The following is a 17,691-nucleotide window of genomic DNA, read 5'->3' on the forward strand; positions in this document are numbered from 1 at the left end:
TCCACCAGAAATTACACTGCTCATGGGAAATCTGAAGAGAGGCAGGAAGTAAATGTGTTATTAGTCTTATATTCCTACCTTGAAAACAATTTTTTTATAGTTTTAAGGGAAAGGCATTAATTAGTAAAGAAGAAACTAAATTCAGGATTTTACGTTTCTCTCTAATTACATCTTCCATCAAGCCTGATACTGGAAATTCAAAATTCAATTGCTGAAGCATATACATATATGCTCATTCTTACGAAACAGACCATTGCTTCTCCAAGTTTAATGTGCACACGAATCACCTGGGGTCTTATTAGCCAGCAGTAGGTTCTGGGGTGAGGCCTGGGATTCTTTATTTCTATCACAACCCCAGATGATGTCGAGGACCACATTCTGAGTAGCAAGGAAATAAACCACAAGCTCCTAGCATGCCAGGGTTATTTCCCAGGCTCCCTTTGTGCACCTGCACTCACTGCACCCACAGCAGAAGATCCACAGATCTGGTGACTGACTGATTATAGACTTTTGATTACTGGAAATTAAATAAGTCTTAAGGTTTAACAAAGAAATTCTTTTCAAGGTCAACAAAATCCTGTTTTAAAAACTTGAGAACTTAATATTTTCTAAGCTTTTCTGCACAAAAGCAATACTAGATAGTTAAGAAGGAAATACCATGATTACTTTTATTAGTCTAAGTTTTACAAGGTTAAAATGTTATACTGTGTATAATTCATATTCAAGTTATGAATATAACTTTTTTAAAAAGAAGGTAACACAGAATGCTAACCAGTGAATACTACAATGTTCAGCCATTCTCATCAATTCTTCTTATAAGGCCTACCTACGTTAGCTACTCTCCAAATCATTTTCTCTTTCTTGTAAATATAAATAGCCAGTTTAAAAAAAAAAATTGAGTTCAAGAATGAGCAATTAGGGAAACGGACTTTGGCCCAGTGGTTGGGGCGTCCGTCTACCATATGGGAGGTCCGCGGTTCAAACCCCGGGCCTCCTTGACCCGTGTGGAGCTGGCCATGCGCAGTGCTGATGCACGCAAGGAGTGCCCTGCCACGCAGGGGTGTCCCCCGCGTGGGGGAGCCCCACGCGCAAGGAGTGCGCCCGTGAGGAAAGCCGCCCAGCGTGAAAAGAAAGTGCAGTCTGCCCAGGAATGGCGCCGCCCACACTTCCTGTGCCGCTGACAGACAACAGAGGCGGACAAAGAAACAAAAGCAGACAAAGAAACAAGACGCAACAAATAGACACCAAGAGCAGACAACCAGGGGAGGGGGGGGAAATTAAATAAATAAATAAATCTTTAAAAAAAAAAAAAAAAAAAAAAGAATGAGCAATTAACAAATGCATACTGATGCATTTGCTTTTAACGGCCTAAATCAGAGTCCACCAGGAGTTCACAAGTGCACCGGCATTTCATACTAGAAACCTAATTTCAATAGACACTTGAATAAGAAAATAAGAACCAAGCATTTATCTGTTGGAATTAAAGTTTCAAAGGGAGGATTTCATAGGCAATTTAAGCTGGATAGCTATGCTAAATAGATTGAGAATGCGGAAAGCAATAGCCTTCTTTGCAGCCTCCTCTTTACCTTCTACCTCCGAGTCGCTGTCATTTAATGATGGAATGTTGACGAGGGTCTGCCTACTGTCTCTTAACACCACGAGCTGCAGTTTTCCTCTCAACTTTTCTATCAGCTTTCGAGCATCCGTAAGAGACATGTTCTCAGTTACAGTTCCATTGATCTGTGTTTATGAAGAACAGTCATGTTATTCGCAATATAGCTATTCGTCAGCAATCTCATATTTCCCCCTTCTAATAAAACTGTAATGGCTCTGCTCAGATATTCCAACAGACATGAGCTTTAGCCTGACTGAGTAAAAATTAATCATCCTTTAAATTAAATATAAACTTGCAATCCTGGGTCCCAAATGCAGGCATAAGAGAACTATAGTGTACTTGAATTACTCTGCTAATTTATTTAACCTCCAAGGTCAAGACGATGGTTTGGTTTACTACTGGAATGCATTTCCTAACCGGAGAGGTTTACAAAAACTATTAAATATTCAGTATTAACAATGCCACCAACTCTCCTTCTCATCTTTCCTTATATTAGAGAATAGGAGCTTAAACTTTAATAAACAGAGAAAAACAAAGTACTAGGTGAGGTTTAAAAAAAAAACACAATCGTTACTAAGGCTCTCCACGCTCATTTGCCTACCTTGAGAATTATGTCCCCTTCATGAAGGTTGCCATCTTTCATTGCCAGACCTGTGCTGGTCATTTCCTTTATGAAGATCTGACTTGCCAGCCGGAGACCATACTCTAGGAGACAAACACACATCTATCAGTAACATGTTCAGAAATCTTAGGATTTTAAGACTATTCAAAAATAATGAAGAAAAATTAATTTTACATGTGGAACATTCTATAAGATAACTGGACCGGACTCTTAAAAAACGTCAATGTCATAAAAAACTAAAGAGGCAGAGAGACTATTCTAGATTAAAAGAAGCATAAAAACCTAATGTGGGGAAACGGATGTGCCTCAACCGATTGGGCTCCCAGCTACTATATAGGAAGTCCAGGGTTCGATACCCAGGCCCCCCTGGTGAGAGCCAGCTGGCCCAAGCAGAGTGCCAGTCCATGCTGGAATGCCGCCCTGCCCAGGAGTGCCCCCTTGCATGGGAATGCTGCCCAGCACGGGAAAGTCACCATGCGCAGGAGTGCCAGCCAACACAGACAGCTGGCCCAGCAAGATGATGCAACAAGAGACACAGAGGAGAGAAAATAAGATGTAGCAGAACATGGAGTTGAGATGGCACAAGAGAGTGATCACCTCTATCTCACTCAGGAAGGTCCCAGGATCGGTTCCCAGACCTGCCTCATGAGAATACAAGCAGACAGAGAACACATAGTGAACGGACACAGAGATGGATGAAACAAGGTGGGTGTGGGGGTCAACTTCAAAATGGACTGAAATATTAAAGGGATGTCAATGTTAATTTTCTTGAAATGATAATGGCATTATGGTGATGAAGGAGAATGTTATTATCCTTGGGAGATACCTGCTGAAATATATGTGTAGAGTCACACTCTCTGCAGTTCACTGTTTTTTTTTCCTTTTTGGAGGTATCACGGCTGGGAATTGAACGCAGGACCTTCGTATGTGGGAAGCTGGTGATCAACCACTGAGCTACATCAGCTCCGTTTTTTTCCCCCATTTGTTTGTTTTTAGGTGTTACCAGGGATTGAACCTGGGACCTCGGACGTGGGAATCAGGCACTTAACCACTTGAGCTACATCCACTCCCCTGCAATTCACTTTTAAGTGGTTCAGAAAAAAAAACCACCGAGAGAGAAAGAATGTGTGTGTGTGAAAGGGGGAGGAGAGAGAGAAGAAAGAGAAGCAAAGAGAAAACAAACTTGACAAAATGCTAACAACTGATAGAAATAGGTGAAGGCTATCTATACGGGTTTGCTATAAAATTAACATTTTTCAAAATGAAATTTTGGGGAAATATAATTTAGTACTTCTTAATAGGCATGTTATGCTGAAACGGAGAATTCAGTAAAGTTGTATAGAGGAGGGCATTGCACACAGTATACACTTCCAAAACAATTTAGATTGTGTGGGGTTTTGCACTGAAAAAAAGTCAGTGTGTGAAGAAAAGAGATAAAAAGCCAGGAAAAGCAATGAAGATATATTTAAAACCTGCATAGCTTTTGAGATTTATGGACTCTGAAGTGCTATCAAAAGAAAAAACACAATATTAACTATGTTTATATTTAAGTATATTTTAAATGCTATTCAGACTATTCCAATTTTACTTAATAAACCTGGAAAATATGCATATTGTAAAGATGAATTATGGTTATTTTAGAAAGCAATTTTGCAGGTTTTAAAAATTTAAGTCTTATAATTACAAAACAAAATAACTGTACAATTTAGAAAAGAGTAGATTAGGGGGAAAAAAGTTGTAAATGGTTTATAGTAAGTAAGTTTATATAAGTAACTTTTATAATAAACTTCTTGGCACCAGATCTTACCACAATGATTAAAAGAGGTCTCTCTGAACAGAATAAGAGTAAGATTGCATCTATTTTAATGGATGACAATCCCCTACTGGTCAAACAGCCTCAAAGCTCAGAGTAAAAGGCTTGAGGCAAGCTGGAGTGTCAGGTATACATTAGAACTGATAACTTCTTTCTCAACCATTCCATCTCCTTAAAACCACACTCACATATAAGGTTGCAGATAGATTTACGGGTGTGTATGTGGACATCTTTTAAATGAAGAAAGAAAGAAAAAAAAATCAATTGACCAGCTTCTAAGACATTTACCAGCAAGTCTATTCAGTGCCCGGGAAATGCAATAACTGGCCATATGGATGCATATTTTTCTTAATGAAATGTAGGTCTAGCATACTCCTAGATTTCTCTGAAGGCTAACTTCTCACACAAACCTAGCAAGTGATAGCTAAATTGTTGTGAAATCTTAGTAAAAATACAGTAAAAAAAAAAAAAATCCCCTTTTAAAAAGTGGGACATTAAAAATAGAAGAATTCTAGGTTTGGGAAACAAAATGGCCCAGAAGTAAAATGCTATCAGTCTTGAAATCAATATAGTGGGTTGCAACTAGAATATCTTTTCATGTAATGGAACTTAACAGGATATATCACTTCAAGTTAGTACTGTTTCATGAACCAAGATATCAAGCTTTTGATGTGCACGTGTATCCATGCTTGCCTGTATATGGGTGACAATGCAAAATATTCTTTGTGGCTCTCAGAAAGAAGACAAAGATGACAGAGAAGAGGAAGACTAAGACGATGCAGATGGAAAAAGAACCAACCCTTGAGGTCCCATGTCCTAGAGAGAAAATGGCATCAAACCTCTCCAAAGGGTGTCTCATCAAATTTCCTTTCCCAAATCTCTATAGTTCATCTTTTAGTCAGGGTGTAGGATAGCTTTACTCTGCGATTCCTGGGGATTAACAAATTACTGTCATTATGAATGGTTATAAAGATTCTGGGAGATCCTTAAAGCTCCTAAGAGCAGCACTCCTCAGGGATACTGCAATCTTAACTTTCACACTTATTTTCTGGGATTGAACTCCAGGTACCCCATTATTCACATGCCTACATTACTATTCAGTTATTACAAGAGACACCTATTATATAACTCAGCTCTTCATGTTCCTTTAGAAAGACTAAATAAAACAAATCCTCTCATCTGATAGGTTATTTTAAATGCAAATTCCAAACATATGAAACAAGAAGTCTTTGGGAAACGGACTTTGGCCCAGTGGTTAGGGCGACCGTCTACCATATGGGAGGTCCGCGGTTCAAACCCCGGGCCTCCTTGACCCGTGTGGAGCTGGCCATGCGCAGTGCTGATGCGCGCAAGGAGTGCCGTGCCGCGCAAGGAGTGCGCCCGTGAGGAGAGCCGCCCAGCGTGAAAAGAAAGAGCAGCCTGCCCAGGAATGGCGCCGCCCACACTTCCCGTGCCGCTGACGACAACAGAAGTGGACAGAGAAACAAGACGCAGCAAATAGACACCAAGAACAGACAACCAGGGGAGGGGGGGAAATTAAATAAATAAATAAATCTTTAAAAAAAAAAAAGAAAAGAAACAAGAAGTCTTTGATTTTGCACTGTCAGGTGTTCATCATTTTATTTCTCCTTAAAACAATTCAAGAACAAAAGGAGATAAAAGATAGTAAGATTTTTAAGTCAGAAAAGAAGAATTGAAGCTTGACCTCCAACACTGAGCTGAAAAGCCTTGTTCATTTACCTACTTGTCCCCTATCAGCTATTTCCAGGAGACAGAGTTTGAGTTCTAGCTTCACCATTCACTTCCTGGCAAAAGGAAGTGGGCAAGTTGCTTCTCCTGAGTTTCAGAACCTTCACCTGTAAACTGCGGTGGGCACCACTAGTTCTCCTACTGCTGACATGATTACGTATATAAAAGTGTTCTAAGAATACAATGCAGATGGGGGCCAGAGCCTGCCTTATCCATGCATTTACCAAAAACCCTTCTGCACCTCAGCATTCTTGATCTGTATATTAGGAATGAAGCCTCCTATCTTCATAGTCCTTGGCAAAGAGCAGAAACTCAGTTAAGACTAACTAGAGTATTGTCTATTATAGTAGTTCTTCAACTTGAAATGCCTCAGGATCCCTAGGAGGGCTTGTTAACATTCAGACTGCTGGGCCCCAATTCAGAGTTGCTGATTCAAGAGGGCTTGTGTGGGGTCCTACAATTTTCATTTCTAACAAATGTCCAGATACTTCTGCTGCTTTAAAATCCGCAAGCCTAGTAGTTTAAAGTCAAATATCTGGAGTCTGACTCTGTCATTGATGAAACAACTCTGTACAAGTAAATTAACCTTTCTGTGTCTCCATTTCTTTGTCTATAAAATGAAGATATAAGAGTAACTCTCTGATAAAAGATAGCAACCCAATTTAAAAATGAGCAAAGGACTTGAATCGACATTATTCTAATGTTCCCAAGAAGATTAAGTACACGAAAAGGTGCTCGTTTTCCATTAGGGAAACGAAAATCAAAACCACAATAAGATAACCACTGCATACTGCACAGCCATAAATGGTTTGGGGGGGGGGGGGGCGGGGGGAGAAAGGAAAAGGAAAAAAAAAGTGTTGACAAGGAAGTAGAGAAATTGGAACCACTGTGGTGCATTATTAGTGGGAATGTAAAATGGCACAACCACTGTTGAAAACAGTTCGATGGTTCCTCCAAGAGTTAAATGTAGAATTATCATATAACCTGGCCATTCCACTCCTAGGTATATACCCCGAAATAACTGAAAACAGGGACTCAAACAGATACTTGTCCACCAATGTTCATAGCTACAACACTCACAATGGCCAAAAGGTGGAAACAACTCAAGGGTCCCTCCACAGATGAACGGATAAATAAAACGTGGCAAAGCCACACAATGGAATACTGTTCAGCTGTAAAAAGGAATGAATCTTGAAACATGGATAAACCTTGAAAATACTATGCTGAGTGAAAAAAGCCAGACACAAAAAGACAAATATTGTACCATTTTGTAGATACAAGGTATCTACAAAAGTCCAGTTCATAGAGACAGGAAGTAGATTGGAGGTTATCAGAGACTGAGGGGAAGAAGGACTGGGGAGTTATTGCTTAAGGAGCACAGAATTTCTGTTCACGGTGATGAAAATCTGTGGAAAGCGGTGATGATTACACATCAATGATCAATGTGAGTGTCCTTAATGCTTCTGAAGTGCACACATGGAAATAGTTAAAATGATAAATTTAAGTTATGAACATATATCACAGTAAGAAAAGGGTTTTGTTTAAAAAAAAAAAAAAGGCGCTCCCTTACAAGTGGCTGGCAAGGACTGAATGAGATACTACGCGTAAGGCATTTAGGTCAGTGCTTGGCACACAGTAAGTGCTAAGTAACTACTGCCGTTTTTATTACAGTGCTTGCTTGCTTGCTTTTTTAAATCCTTGGGTTTTTCAAGTGCAGCTACCTTCATTGGCTTTGCTTTTCTTCAAAAGGACCCCGATGGGCCTGTCCGAGTCCTGCTGGCCGGCGTGGCCCGGCTGCGCCCTCGGCTCGGGGCTGCGGCTGCGGCTGCGGGAGCCCCCGTACCGGCCGTCGGCCTGGGCCCTGCGGCCGAGCTCCCCCGACGGGCTGCAGGCGCGCCCGGAGTCCCGACGATAGTCCCGGTCGTAGCTCTGCTCCCGGTCCACGCTCCGGCCGCGGCTGCGGTCTCGGGCTCGCCCGCTGTCCTGGTCCAGACCCCGCTCCAGGCTCCGGCCCCGGCTGCGGTCCCGCTCGCCGCTCCGGGCCCGGTCGTGGGGGCGCCCCCTGTCGGGGCTGTCCTCCCAGCTGCGGCTCCTGCCCCCGTGGCTGCCGCGCCAGCTCCTCTCGCTGTAACCGCTCCGCACGCTTCTGCCGTCGAACTCGTCCTTCACCTCAAAAACCCGGTCGTCGTGATGGGTGGGGGGGCTGCCCCGCAGCGGGGCCAGCTGGACCTTCCGGGGCCTCTTGACCACCTGTTACCAAGGCAACAGCAGGGATGCAGGACAGTCACAAATAAACGGAGGGAATGTGGTTACAAGCCTGGTTCTAGTTTCAGTAAAACTGGGTGCCCACCTACTCACTATGCCTCAAGTTTCTCACCTTTTCTAGAGATAATAAAAGCCATACCTCATAGCACAGAGAATAAAACAGGACCATGAATGTAGCATTCTAAGCACAGTGCCTCAAATTAAGCTAATATTTGTACCTCCAAAGGTTGCATCGACTCAGAATTTGAAAAGTCCCAAGAGGACTTAGATCAATCAGTTAAAAAAATTACATGAAAATCCAGAAAGTGAGACAGTCTCTATACAACTGTCTTAGGCTCATCAAAAAAGCAAGGCCATTAAAAAACAGGGCTGGGGGATCCTTTGAGATTAAAATGGACTAGAGAGACATAACCAAATGTAATTTGAGAGGATTGGGAAGAAAAAAAATGCATCAAAGACATCTTGGGATATGCACTGGATATTGGGTGATAATGGCGTTATTAATGTTCTTAGATATGGTAACAGTTTAGAAGTATATAGGATTGAACTATGATGCTTTCAGCTTTCCTTCAAATTGCTCTTCAAAAATATGTGTTTATTCACATACACAGAAAGATCAAGTCAAGATGTAGAATCTAGGTAGAAGATATATGTGCTTATTATACTCATCTTCCAACTTTTCTTTTTTATATAAAGTATGTCCCAGAGAATTAAATCTTTGGTACATCCATGTACCAGCTGAACCCTGAATTTCAGGAGAGTTGCGACACCTACTCTCCAGTTCATTAGACTCATCCAGGACAACTAACAAGGAGATGATGATGGGCACCACCCATCCAAAGGAACAGAGTGTCTGCAATTGCAGGCAAGTTAGTTCTATGCATCTGCCCCATGGGATCTATGTCCCTCTCAATTAGAAGCAGAGCGGGCCTCACTATCCCAAAATCCTCAAGATTAGGGAATGAACAATGGATTAAAGTAGACATTATTATTCTACTATAGACTTATTATTATCCTAGCAATGAAAGAAATTTTATCATTGATATAAAGGCAGTAGCCACCAGAGGTTCTGAGGGATGGGAGAGGAAAGAATAGGTGTAATATAGAGGCATTTTCAGGACTTTGGAGTTGTCCTGCATGACACTGCAGTGACAGATACAGGTCACTGCATAGTTTGTCATAACTTACAAATTTGGGCAGGATAGAGTATACGTAAACATAATGTAAAATGAAGTCCATGGTTAGTAGCAATGCTCCAATATGTGTTCATCAATTTTAACAAATGTACCACACTAATGAAACATGTTGTTAATGTCAGAAAGTATGGAGGGGAGGGAATGGGGCATCTGGGAATCCTCTGTGTTTTTTTTTGAAACATTTATGTAATCTAAAACTTCTTTAAAAATAAAAAAAATTGATTTAAAAAAATATCCAATTGAGAGGAAAGTTAAATATCACATACCCAGTGCATCACCCTAGCACCACCCTTAACACACAGTATTGTAATTCTTGCTTTGCACACCCACTTCCCCGCTGGAGTGCACACTCCTTCAATCTGCGTGTGCTGAATGAGTGAGCAAATACATGATAGAATGCTACTGAACTTCAAAAAACTCTATTCCATTAAGACATAACACATCTTACTTGGGCATTTACAAATAAGTTATTTTAACTGAAAACTTTTTTTCTAAATTAATTTTGTTTACCAGTGTAAACCAGAACTTACCTCTCTCAAGAATAACTGTCTAACCTGTTTTCTAAGGCAAACTCAATTTAGGATAATTATTGATGTTAGGAAGTTAGGAGGCAGAGTAGAGAAAGGCAGGGAGGGATGACTTACATATAACTTTATATCATCTGTAATATCACCCTCCAAAAGTACTGAGGATACAAGAAATAGCAGCTTCTAGATTATGTAATTATGTCAAATGCTTACAAGAAAGTGGTAATTTTCTTCTGGGCATAAAAACAAAATGCTGTTGAGGCAAGCTGAAAACAAACTCACTACTTACAATGGCAGCTATCTTCCCACTTTTTCTCAGCTGCTGAACAGCAAATGAATGGAGCACATCTTCCATGGAGGTGCCGTTAACCATGACCACCCGGTCATTTTCTCTGAAAATAAAAAGTAAAAACGGACCATGAAAAACTCTCATCTAGTCACTTCAAACCGTTTATTTAAGAACAAATAGAAGCAGCAAACTGACCCAAAATACTTATTAAAAAGCTCAGTGTCTGGCTCCCAAAACTCAATCTTGTCTGAGTGAACTTGGTCTGAGCTCATCAGAGTAAGAAATCCAGGAGTCACGCAGCCTGGAATCCTCGCCCCCACACCGCAGCATCTACTGGAAACCACCTAGGGAGGAGACCCACCGTCCCCAAAGGACATGGTCACTCCAGAAGTCCTCAACGGTGGTGGGCCTGGGCACAAAAAGGAACTTCTACACCTGGCCCTCTGCATGTCAAGTGCACAGCAGGCTTCATGGAGTCTACAAATCCCTCCCAAAGGGGGTTTATAATCAATTACGCTTTTTTGGAGGGGAAGAGGTCAAGAGTTTGCCTCAGATTCTTAAAGAAATTTTGAGGCCACAGAGTTTACTCCAGCTCATTCAAAAAAATTATTTTAAAATTCTACATTTGCTGTATATGAAAGACCACTAAATTTCAACAGGTTTTGGGTTTTTTTAATTAACTTTATTTTTAGACCAGTTGTAGGTTTATAGAAAAATTGCATAGAAAATAGAGAGTTCCCATATATTCACGCACACAGCACATACGAACTATACTTTCTATTATTGATGTCTTGTATATTAGTTACAACTGAGGAACCAATATTGAAACATTATTAGTAACTAAAGTCAATAGTTTACATTAGGTCTCACTCTGTTTTGTACAGTTCTATGGGTTTTGACAAATGTACAATGTGATATATCCACCAACATGGTATCACACAGAATAGTTTCACTTCCCCAAAAAACTACCGTGCCTCACCTATTCATTCTTCTCCTCTTTCCCGAGCCCATAGCAACCACTGATCATTTTACTCTCTCTCTCGTTTTGCCTTTTTCAGATGCCATATTGTTGAAATCATATTATAGCCTTTCAATGTGCCTTCTTTCACTTAGCAATATGCACTTAAGATTGCCCCATGTCTTTTTTGTGGCTCACTAGTTCATTTTTTTTGATTGTTGGATAATATTCTATTACATGGATATGCCACAGTTTACCCATCCATATCTGGAAAGACATCTTGCTTGCTTCCAATATCGGACAATTATGAAAAAGCTGCTATAAACATCTGCATGTGGTTGTTTTGGTGTGGATGCTGTTTTCAATTCCTTTGGGTAAATACCTGAACCATAAAGATTTAAACACCAACAGAACCTCAACTTTTAAACTCTCTGGCCAAGGCAATCATATAATTAATTTTAATTCTGCCCTGAGAAATTACCCTGAGACCACCCCAGACTTGCAACTTTTAAAACGGCATTATCTCTTCAGATCCAAAGACTGGCAGTTGGAAAACTTATATTTTAGTGTAGTACATCTTCCCAATTTCCACATCACTCTTACAAATAAGATAATCGTTAAGCCAGAGCCTCCCTGTTAAATTCTTAATGAATATAAACTAAAACAAATATGAACAGTGTTAGGTAGATTAGAGGAAAATGGCATGCCAAATTAATACTCCACATTCAGAAATGATTTCTAAACCCAGGAGTAATCAACTATTTTCCTATGGAACAACTGCCCTCCCCCGAGCTCTGCAAAATTTGGATGCTTCCAATGCATACGATTTGTTAAACATGTCTGTATTATGCTCTGAATTTTTGAAGACTTTTCAAATATTATATAAAAATTCTTTTATTTTTAAATTTTTTACAGTGCACACTAACTAAAGCACCTCATCTAGAGCCAGCCCGTGGGGTGGTGGGGGCTGGCAGGGGCTGGAGGGGCTAAACGATCACTTACTGAAGCAGCCCATCAGCAGGCCCGCCCGGGAGCACGTCAGAGATGACGATGGACGTTTCTCCATTTTCAAAGTGGGGATTGTCTCTGCCTCCAGACACCGCAATTCCGAATCCTCTTTTGGAATCCTGTTCATTAGGGTCAGGAGAAAATTTTTAAAATTGTCTTCTAACAGGCTTTCAAGATTTATTACAACAACCCAATAAAATCAAGTTTGAGCCAATAACCAGGGACAGTTCAGGAACAAACAGCTAAAAGAAACAAATGAGGAGCAAAATAAAGTGTCATCGTCACAGTTAGCTGACAGGTTTATAAAGGGAAATTCCTTATCTAAATGAAACAGCCTTGTGAAAGCTGGGGAAAACAAATGATAATACAGACTGGAGTTATCACTGGAAGCTGGCAGCGGATGGGAAATAATATCTGTCCAAATAGGGATATGCTGTTGAAAGAGGCAAAGGAACCTATTTGCACCATACTGGCCTGAGGTTATTACCTCAGTAACTATCCCCAGTTATTCCATGTAGTGTATTATCCTCCTCAAGGAAGAAAAAAATGTATTTGAACCAAAAAAAAATTAAGAACACCACTGTGGCATATATTAAATGTGCAGCACTCACTTTTTGTAGGGTCACAGTGTACTGCTCCCATATCAGATCTTCCATGCCTGGGGCCTATTTTTAAAAAGCAAAAACAATTTGATTTAAATCAAAAGCATTTCAATAAAAGAAACAAAATTGTAATTCAAAATGTCTCAATATCAAGTCCAATTCACACTTTCTATATAACAAAAAGTTGATATTTGTGAGGAATATTTTGCTATTTTCAAATACACTCTCCTTCAATGAAATGGTAGTCTTAATAATACTAGAAAATTAGTGAAATACACAGGAGATATACTGTAGAAGTACTTGTACAAGAGCACAAAGAGATATGTACAAGTCTGCTAATAGCTGCTTATAATTTTAAAATAGAAACCAATTAAAATGTCCAACAATAGGGAATTAGTTGCATTTATAGACCTATACTTAAACTGCCACAATACGCAGGGAAAAGAAATCATGATACAAAACATCTTGTTTATTCCTATCTTTGTAAAATTATATATTTATGTAAGCATATAGGGAAAAGACTGGAAGAATAAATACTAAAAAATCCTAAGTTTCCCAGGAACTACAGTACTGCAGAAAGAAATCTTTATATGAGCACATTACTTTTAAAATGCATTACTTTAAAAATAAAAACAGCAAACCATCCCTTGAAAGTTTTGGGTTTTATACTTTTTATCATTTAGCTAAATGACTTGATACAAAATTTTACCAAAATACTGTTACCCAATTAGAAAGGACCTGGTTTTTTAAATTCAATGTTCTTCATAATGACATGATACCATTTTTAAGTATTCCTGTACTGCCTGCAGGGTAATTTAAATTAGATTTGTCATAAGGAGGATTAATTCCCACCACTAACAATGCCACTGACAAGGCCAAATCAAATTTTTAATCAATCAGACATTACAGTTAATTTGCCAGGTACCTAAAACCTCATCAATTTTAGACAAAACTGGTCAGATTTTAAGAGGCTTCTTCCTAACTATGATTAACGGGATGTGACATAAACCATTAACTTTTTAAACATAATAGCAAAAGAATATATGTTCTGCTAATCTACCTTAAGTGATAAATATAAAATCTTAATTTTAAAGGTGGGAAAATGGGGAGTATAAATAAATTTTAATAGTTCCTTTGAGCCTTGAAAATAGACACTTGGCCCATGGAGCTGTGACTTCTGCAAAGTTCTCAAAAAAACCATTCATTCATTCAAAAAATGTTTATGGAGCACCCAAACACATGAAGCACATGATTTGTGGCACTTTGAATGTATCAGTGAATAAAACAGCCAAAGCCCTTGTGGGGTTTACCAACCATGGTGTGCCCTAAAAACAAAAAACTGTCTTCTAGGCCTCAATTATATATTATCTCTCTTTTCAGAAACATAGAACACCCCACATAACCACCCTTATTTCTCAGAACATCCCCAGGGACAGGCTGCCAGCGAGCAGCAGCTTAACGAGAGCTGAGCTCATGCCTCTCAAAGTGGGCCACTGGGCTCCGGCCCCACACGACCTGTGCTGGGCTGTGAGCAGACCAGAGAATAGCTATCAATATTCGAACTGCATGCACGCCAAGCTGGTAGCTGCTGGATAGGGGGGTCTTTAAATATATATAGGGCTAGAGGAAGAGCATACATATGTCAAAGGTAAAGATATGCATATACCACAACCCACTAATTCCTCTCCTGGGCAGAAGGCCCAGAAAATGTGTGAATATGTGCATCAGGATACACGAATAAGAGTATTCACAGCAGCAATGTTCTCAACAACCAAAATCTGGCAACAAGTCAAATCTCTATCAAGAGCAGAATGGACAAATAAATTGTGAAATATTCCTAAAATGCAAAATAGACTGACAGGTGAGGGAAGAGGAGATATGATGTGGGGGCATTTTCGGGACTTAGAGTTGTCCTAAATGATATTACAGGGACAGATAGTGGACATTATATATCCTGCTATAACCCACTGAATTTACTAGGGGAGAGTGTAAACTACAATGTAAACTGCTGCGGTGCAGCAGTGCTCCAAAATGTATTCACCAAATGCAATGAATGTGCCACAATGATGAAAGAGGTTGTTGATGTGGGAGGAGTGGGGTGGAGTGTGGGGTATATGGGAACCTCTTATATTTTTTAATGTAAAAATTTTTTGTGATCTACGTATCTTTAAAAAAAAAAAAAGACAATTAAAAAAATTTTTTTAAAGAAACATTAAAAAAATAATTTTAAAAAAGAACAAAAAAAAAAACCCAAATAGACTGCAATTAACAGATAAATCAACATGGCTATACCTCAAACATAATGTCGTGTGAAAAACATATTGGAATTCGTATAGTGTGATATTTTTATACCGTTCAAAAGCTAACTAAGCAATGTTTTGTTTAGGGACAAAGAAAAGGGGACGCTAAGTAGCAAAATTATAAAGATAAGCAAGGAAATGAAGAACACAAAATTTGGGACGGAAGTAACCTGGGCAGAGGCAGAGGGGTGAGATGGGGAGGGATGTGGAGGGCCCTGTCTGCTCTTGAGAAAGGTCTATGGGTATGGGTGATGGGCTCATGTTTTCTTGTTATGTTTCATGATTTATACACATAATTCTTGTACACACACTTAACATTTCATAATTTTAGAAATGGGGGAGCAGGAAAAGGGAACAATAAGGGGTACCTGATTCTTGGCCCAGGATCTAACACCAAATATTTTTTGATGTAGTTTAGATTTTGCAAAGTGAAAAAGCAGGAGAAAGGCGATGAGATCATTTCAGCTGGAGGGAGGTCGAGATAGGGGATGGTGTCAGTAATTTGATAGGTCCATAGAAGGCAAAGAAAGGCAAGTGTGGCAGGCAAAGGCAGAGATGCAGCAGGTGCAGAAGACTCCAGACCAGCTTTGCAACCTAAGGTTCAACATTTCATCCACGCTTGTATTCTATGCCCTCCGAATCCCTTCTTCTTATCACTTCCAGTTTTCATGTAAATAGTATTAATAACAACCCCCTTGCTAGTATAATAAGTCATTCCTAGATTACAGGGAAAGCTAAAAGCGAGCTAATTTTTCTACTATATAGTAAAAGCGGTTATTTTATTTATAATAGTAAGGTATTTATGCAAAGAAAGAAGAGAAAGGAACAAAGGCAAACAGTGATTTGATCTCTTTTTAAGTAATTATCTAGTTTTATAGTTTCTTTCCTTTGAAAAATCTTGGCCAAAGAGATAACACCCCATATTTTATATCAAGAATACAGAAACTTTTTTTTTTAAAAAAAAAGAAAAATGCAGATACCACAAGTCTTCACTCCCCTAAGTGCCCTTTCATCAGACACCTTATGGTCTATTTATCCAGATTGCTCACTTCCCAGTGATGGAGGCCACGACTAAAGAAAGATGAACTAAAATCTGCCATAAGATACAAAAAGTAAACAGTCATACATGTAACTGGACTATATGTTCAGACCATAGAACATGTTAAAAGCCTAGACATAACAATACAGATTTCTGCAGTACAAGGAAGCAAAAAGTTTTATTCCAAAACAAGAAATTCCCAAACATAAATATCTTATATGAGGTAGTCTTTTAAGCTATATCTAGAAAACAAAACCACATTTGCAGATTCCCTGGGAACCAAGACGTGGAAAAGAGCAGCCTGTGATTCACAAATCTCATAAGAGGTTATCAGTTTTTACGTAAGTCTACGAAATACAAGAAAAGCACTTTTGAAAAACACACCATTGACTACAATCTGCAGTTCACAATTTGTTGCTGAAAGCTGCCGGAAGCACAAATAAATCCGAAGAGAAAGGAGTAACTGAGAGGGCGTTTGCTCCCCCTCCCTTCCCACAAAGAGGGGTTGGGAAAGAAAAGGGGAGATCTTACACAGGGACTCACGTGGCCTCTCAAAATCCTCAACTTTTTAACAGCCTGGATCCACATCCTATGTAGAACTTGAGCGGTCTTCATGGCCTCTGGAGATGGATGGGCCAAGCCGCTGCCCACATCCAGGCTCCTCACCCATTCTATCAGTCCACATGGTTACGTAAGGCAGATACAATAGTGGCCCACATTCCCAGCAAATCCTGTTGTCATCTCACACAGTGACACATCCATAGAGCAGGGACGCCAAACACTTTGAAAAGCAGCACTTGTGAGTAGAACAGAAAGCAGTCTGGAGCTGCACTACTTTAATAGCTTTCTTTCCCTCCCTCTTTCCTGCAAAAGAGAACTAGAGAACTAGAACAAATATTTCTTTTAGTCATATAAAATGATTAAGTATATCTAAGTAGAAAATTATTAAATAAAGTGGATATTTTAGAGCAATTTTACAGAACAGAATATTTAAGGAAGTATTTCTCATAACGCCTCTCCCATATACAGATGCAATACAAGACTTAAGTCAGCTGGAAATAACTCGTAATGTTTCAGGTGAAATGAAACCAAATTCCTAATGGCACACAGAAATTTTTTTTAAAAAAAGGAAAAATCTTTTTCATCCTTGGAGATAACAAGGTGTCTGTCTGTACACGAGAGGAAGATAAGACTTGGGCAGTGGGTGCAACTCAGAACAAGCTCAGGGACAGAGCGCCCACTCAGCAGACTTCTCGCTCCTCTCTAATCTTTCTATAAACAGAGCAGATAAAAGAATAACAAACAGCTCTGCCACTGGTTTCTTTGCCTTTACCAAGGGGTTGAAAAAGCAAGATTTTAGCTTTCTGAACATCAAGGGAAGATTTTATGGGCAGCCTGGGCTTGAGAGTTGGGGGAGTCCTTCTCTCACAGGGTTTATTTCAGAAGCTCCTTTTTCCTACCATGGTGCCTGTGTAGTAGTTTGATATTACTGATACATTCCAAAAAGAAATATTGGATGTTTTGTAAACCGATCTTTTCTGCTGGGCATATGAGATTATATTGGATTCATAAGTTTACTTGATTACATAATTACGTAAACCTCTTGTGCCAGTAGGGCGTTGAACCCCGAGCCCTTGATGGATGGGGACTCGCAGATAAAAGGCATGACAAAGGACAGAGTTAAGGGTTTTTGATATTGGAGTTTTGA

General features: G+C 39.6%; 1 protein-coding gene across 9 annotated transcripts in view; it reads right to left on the reverse strand.

Annotated features, from left to right (window-relative positions):
* TJP2 (tight junction protein 2) overlaps positions 1 to 17,691 on the reverse strand; it is a 134,147-nt gene that overhangs the window by 24,373 nt on the left and 92,083 nt on the right. For 7 of the 9 annotated variants that reach the window (XM_004454766.5, XM_004454764.5, XM_071216685.1 and 4 more), the window contains 6 exons: positions 12,654 to 12,707; positions 12,037 to 12,161; positions 10,077 to 10,179; positions 7,521 to 8,049; positions 2,217 to 2,320; positions 1,587 to 1,740 (listed from right to left, as the gene is read on the reverse strand). In XM_004454766.5, the coding sequence (XP_004454823.2) occupies positions 1,587 to 1,740; positions 2,217 to 2,320; positions 7,521 to 8,049; positions 10,077 to 10,179; positions 12,037 to 12,161; positions 12,654 to 12,698 (1,060 nt within the window). In that variant the 5' untranslated portion in view covers positions 12,699 to 12,707. Of the gene's footprint in view, positions 1 to 1,586; positions 1,741 to 2,216; positions 2,321 to 7,520; positions 8,050 to 10,076; positions 10,180 to 12,036; positions 12,162 to 12,653; positions 12,708 to 16,514; positions 16,614 to 17,691 lie in introns of those variants that run through there. The other 2 variants (XM_023587744.2, XM_058301701.1) reach the window with 1 other exon arrangement.

The sequence above is a fragment of the Dasypus novemcinctus genome, chromosome 8, assembly GCF_030445035.2.
Source record: "Dasypus novemcinctus isolate mDasNov1 chromosome 8, mDasNov1.1.hap2, whole genome shotgun sequence".
Taxonomy (NCBI): domain Eukaryota; kingdom Metazoa; phylum Chordata; class Mammalia; order Cingulata; family Dasypodidae; genus Dasypus; species Dasypus novemcinctus.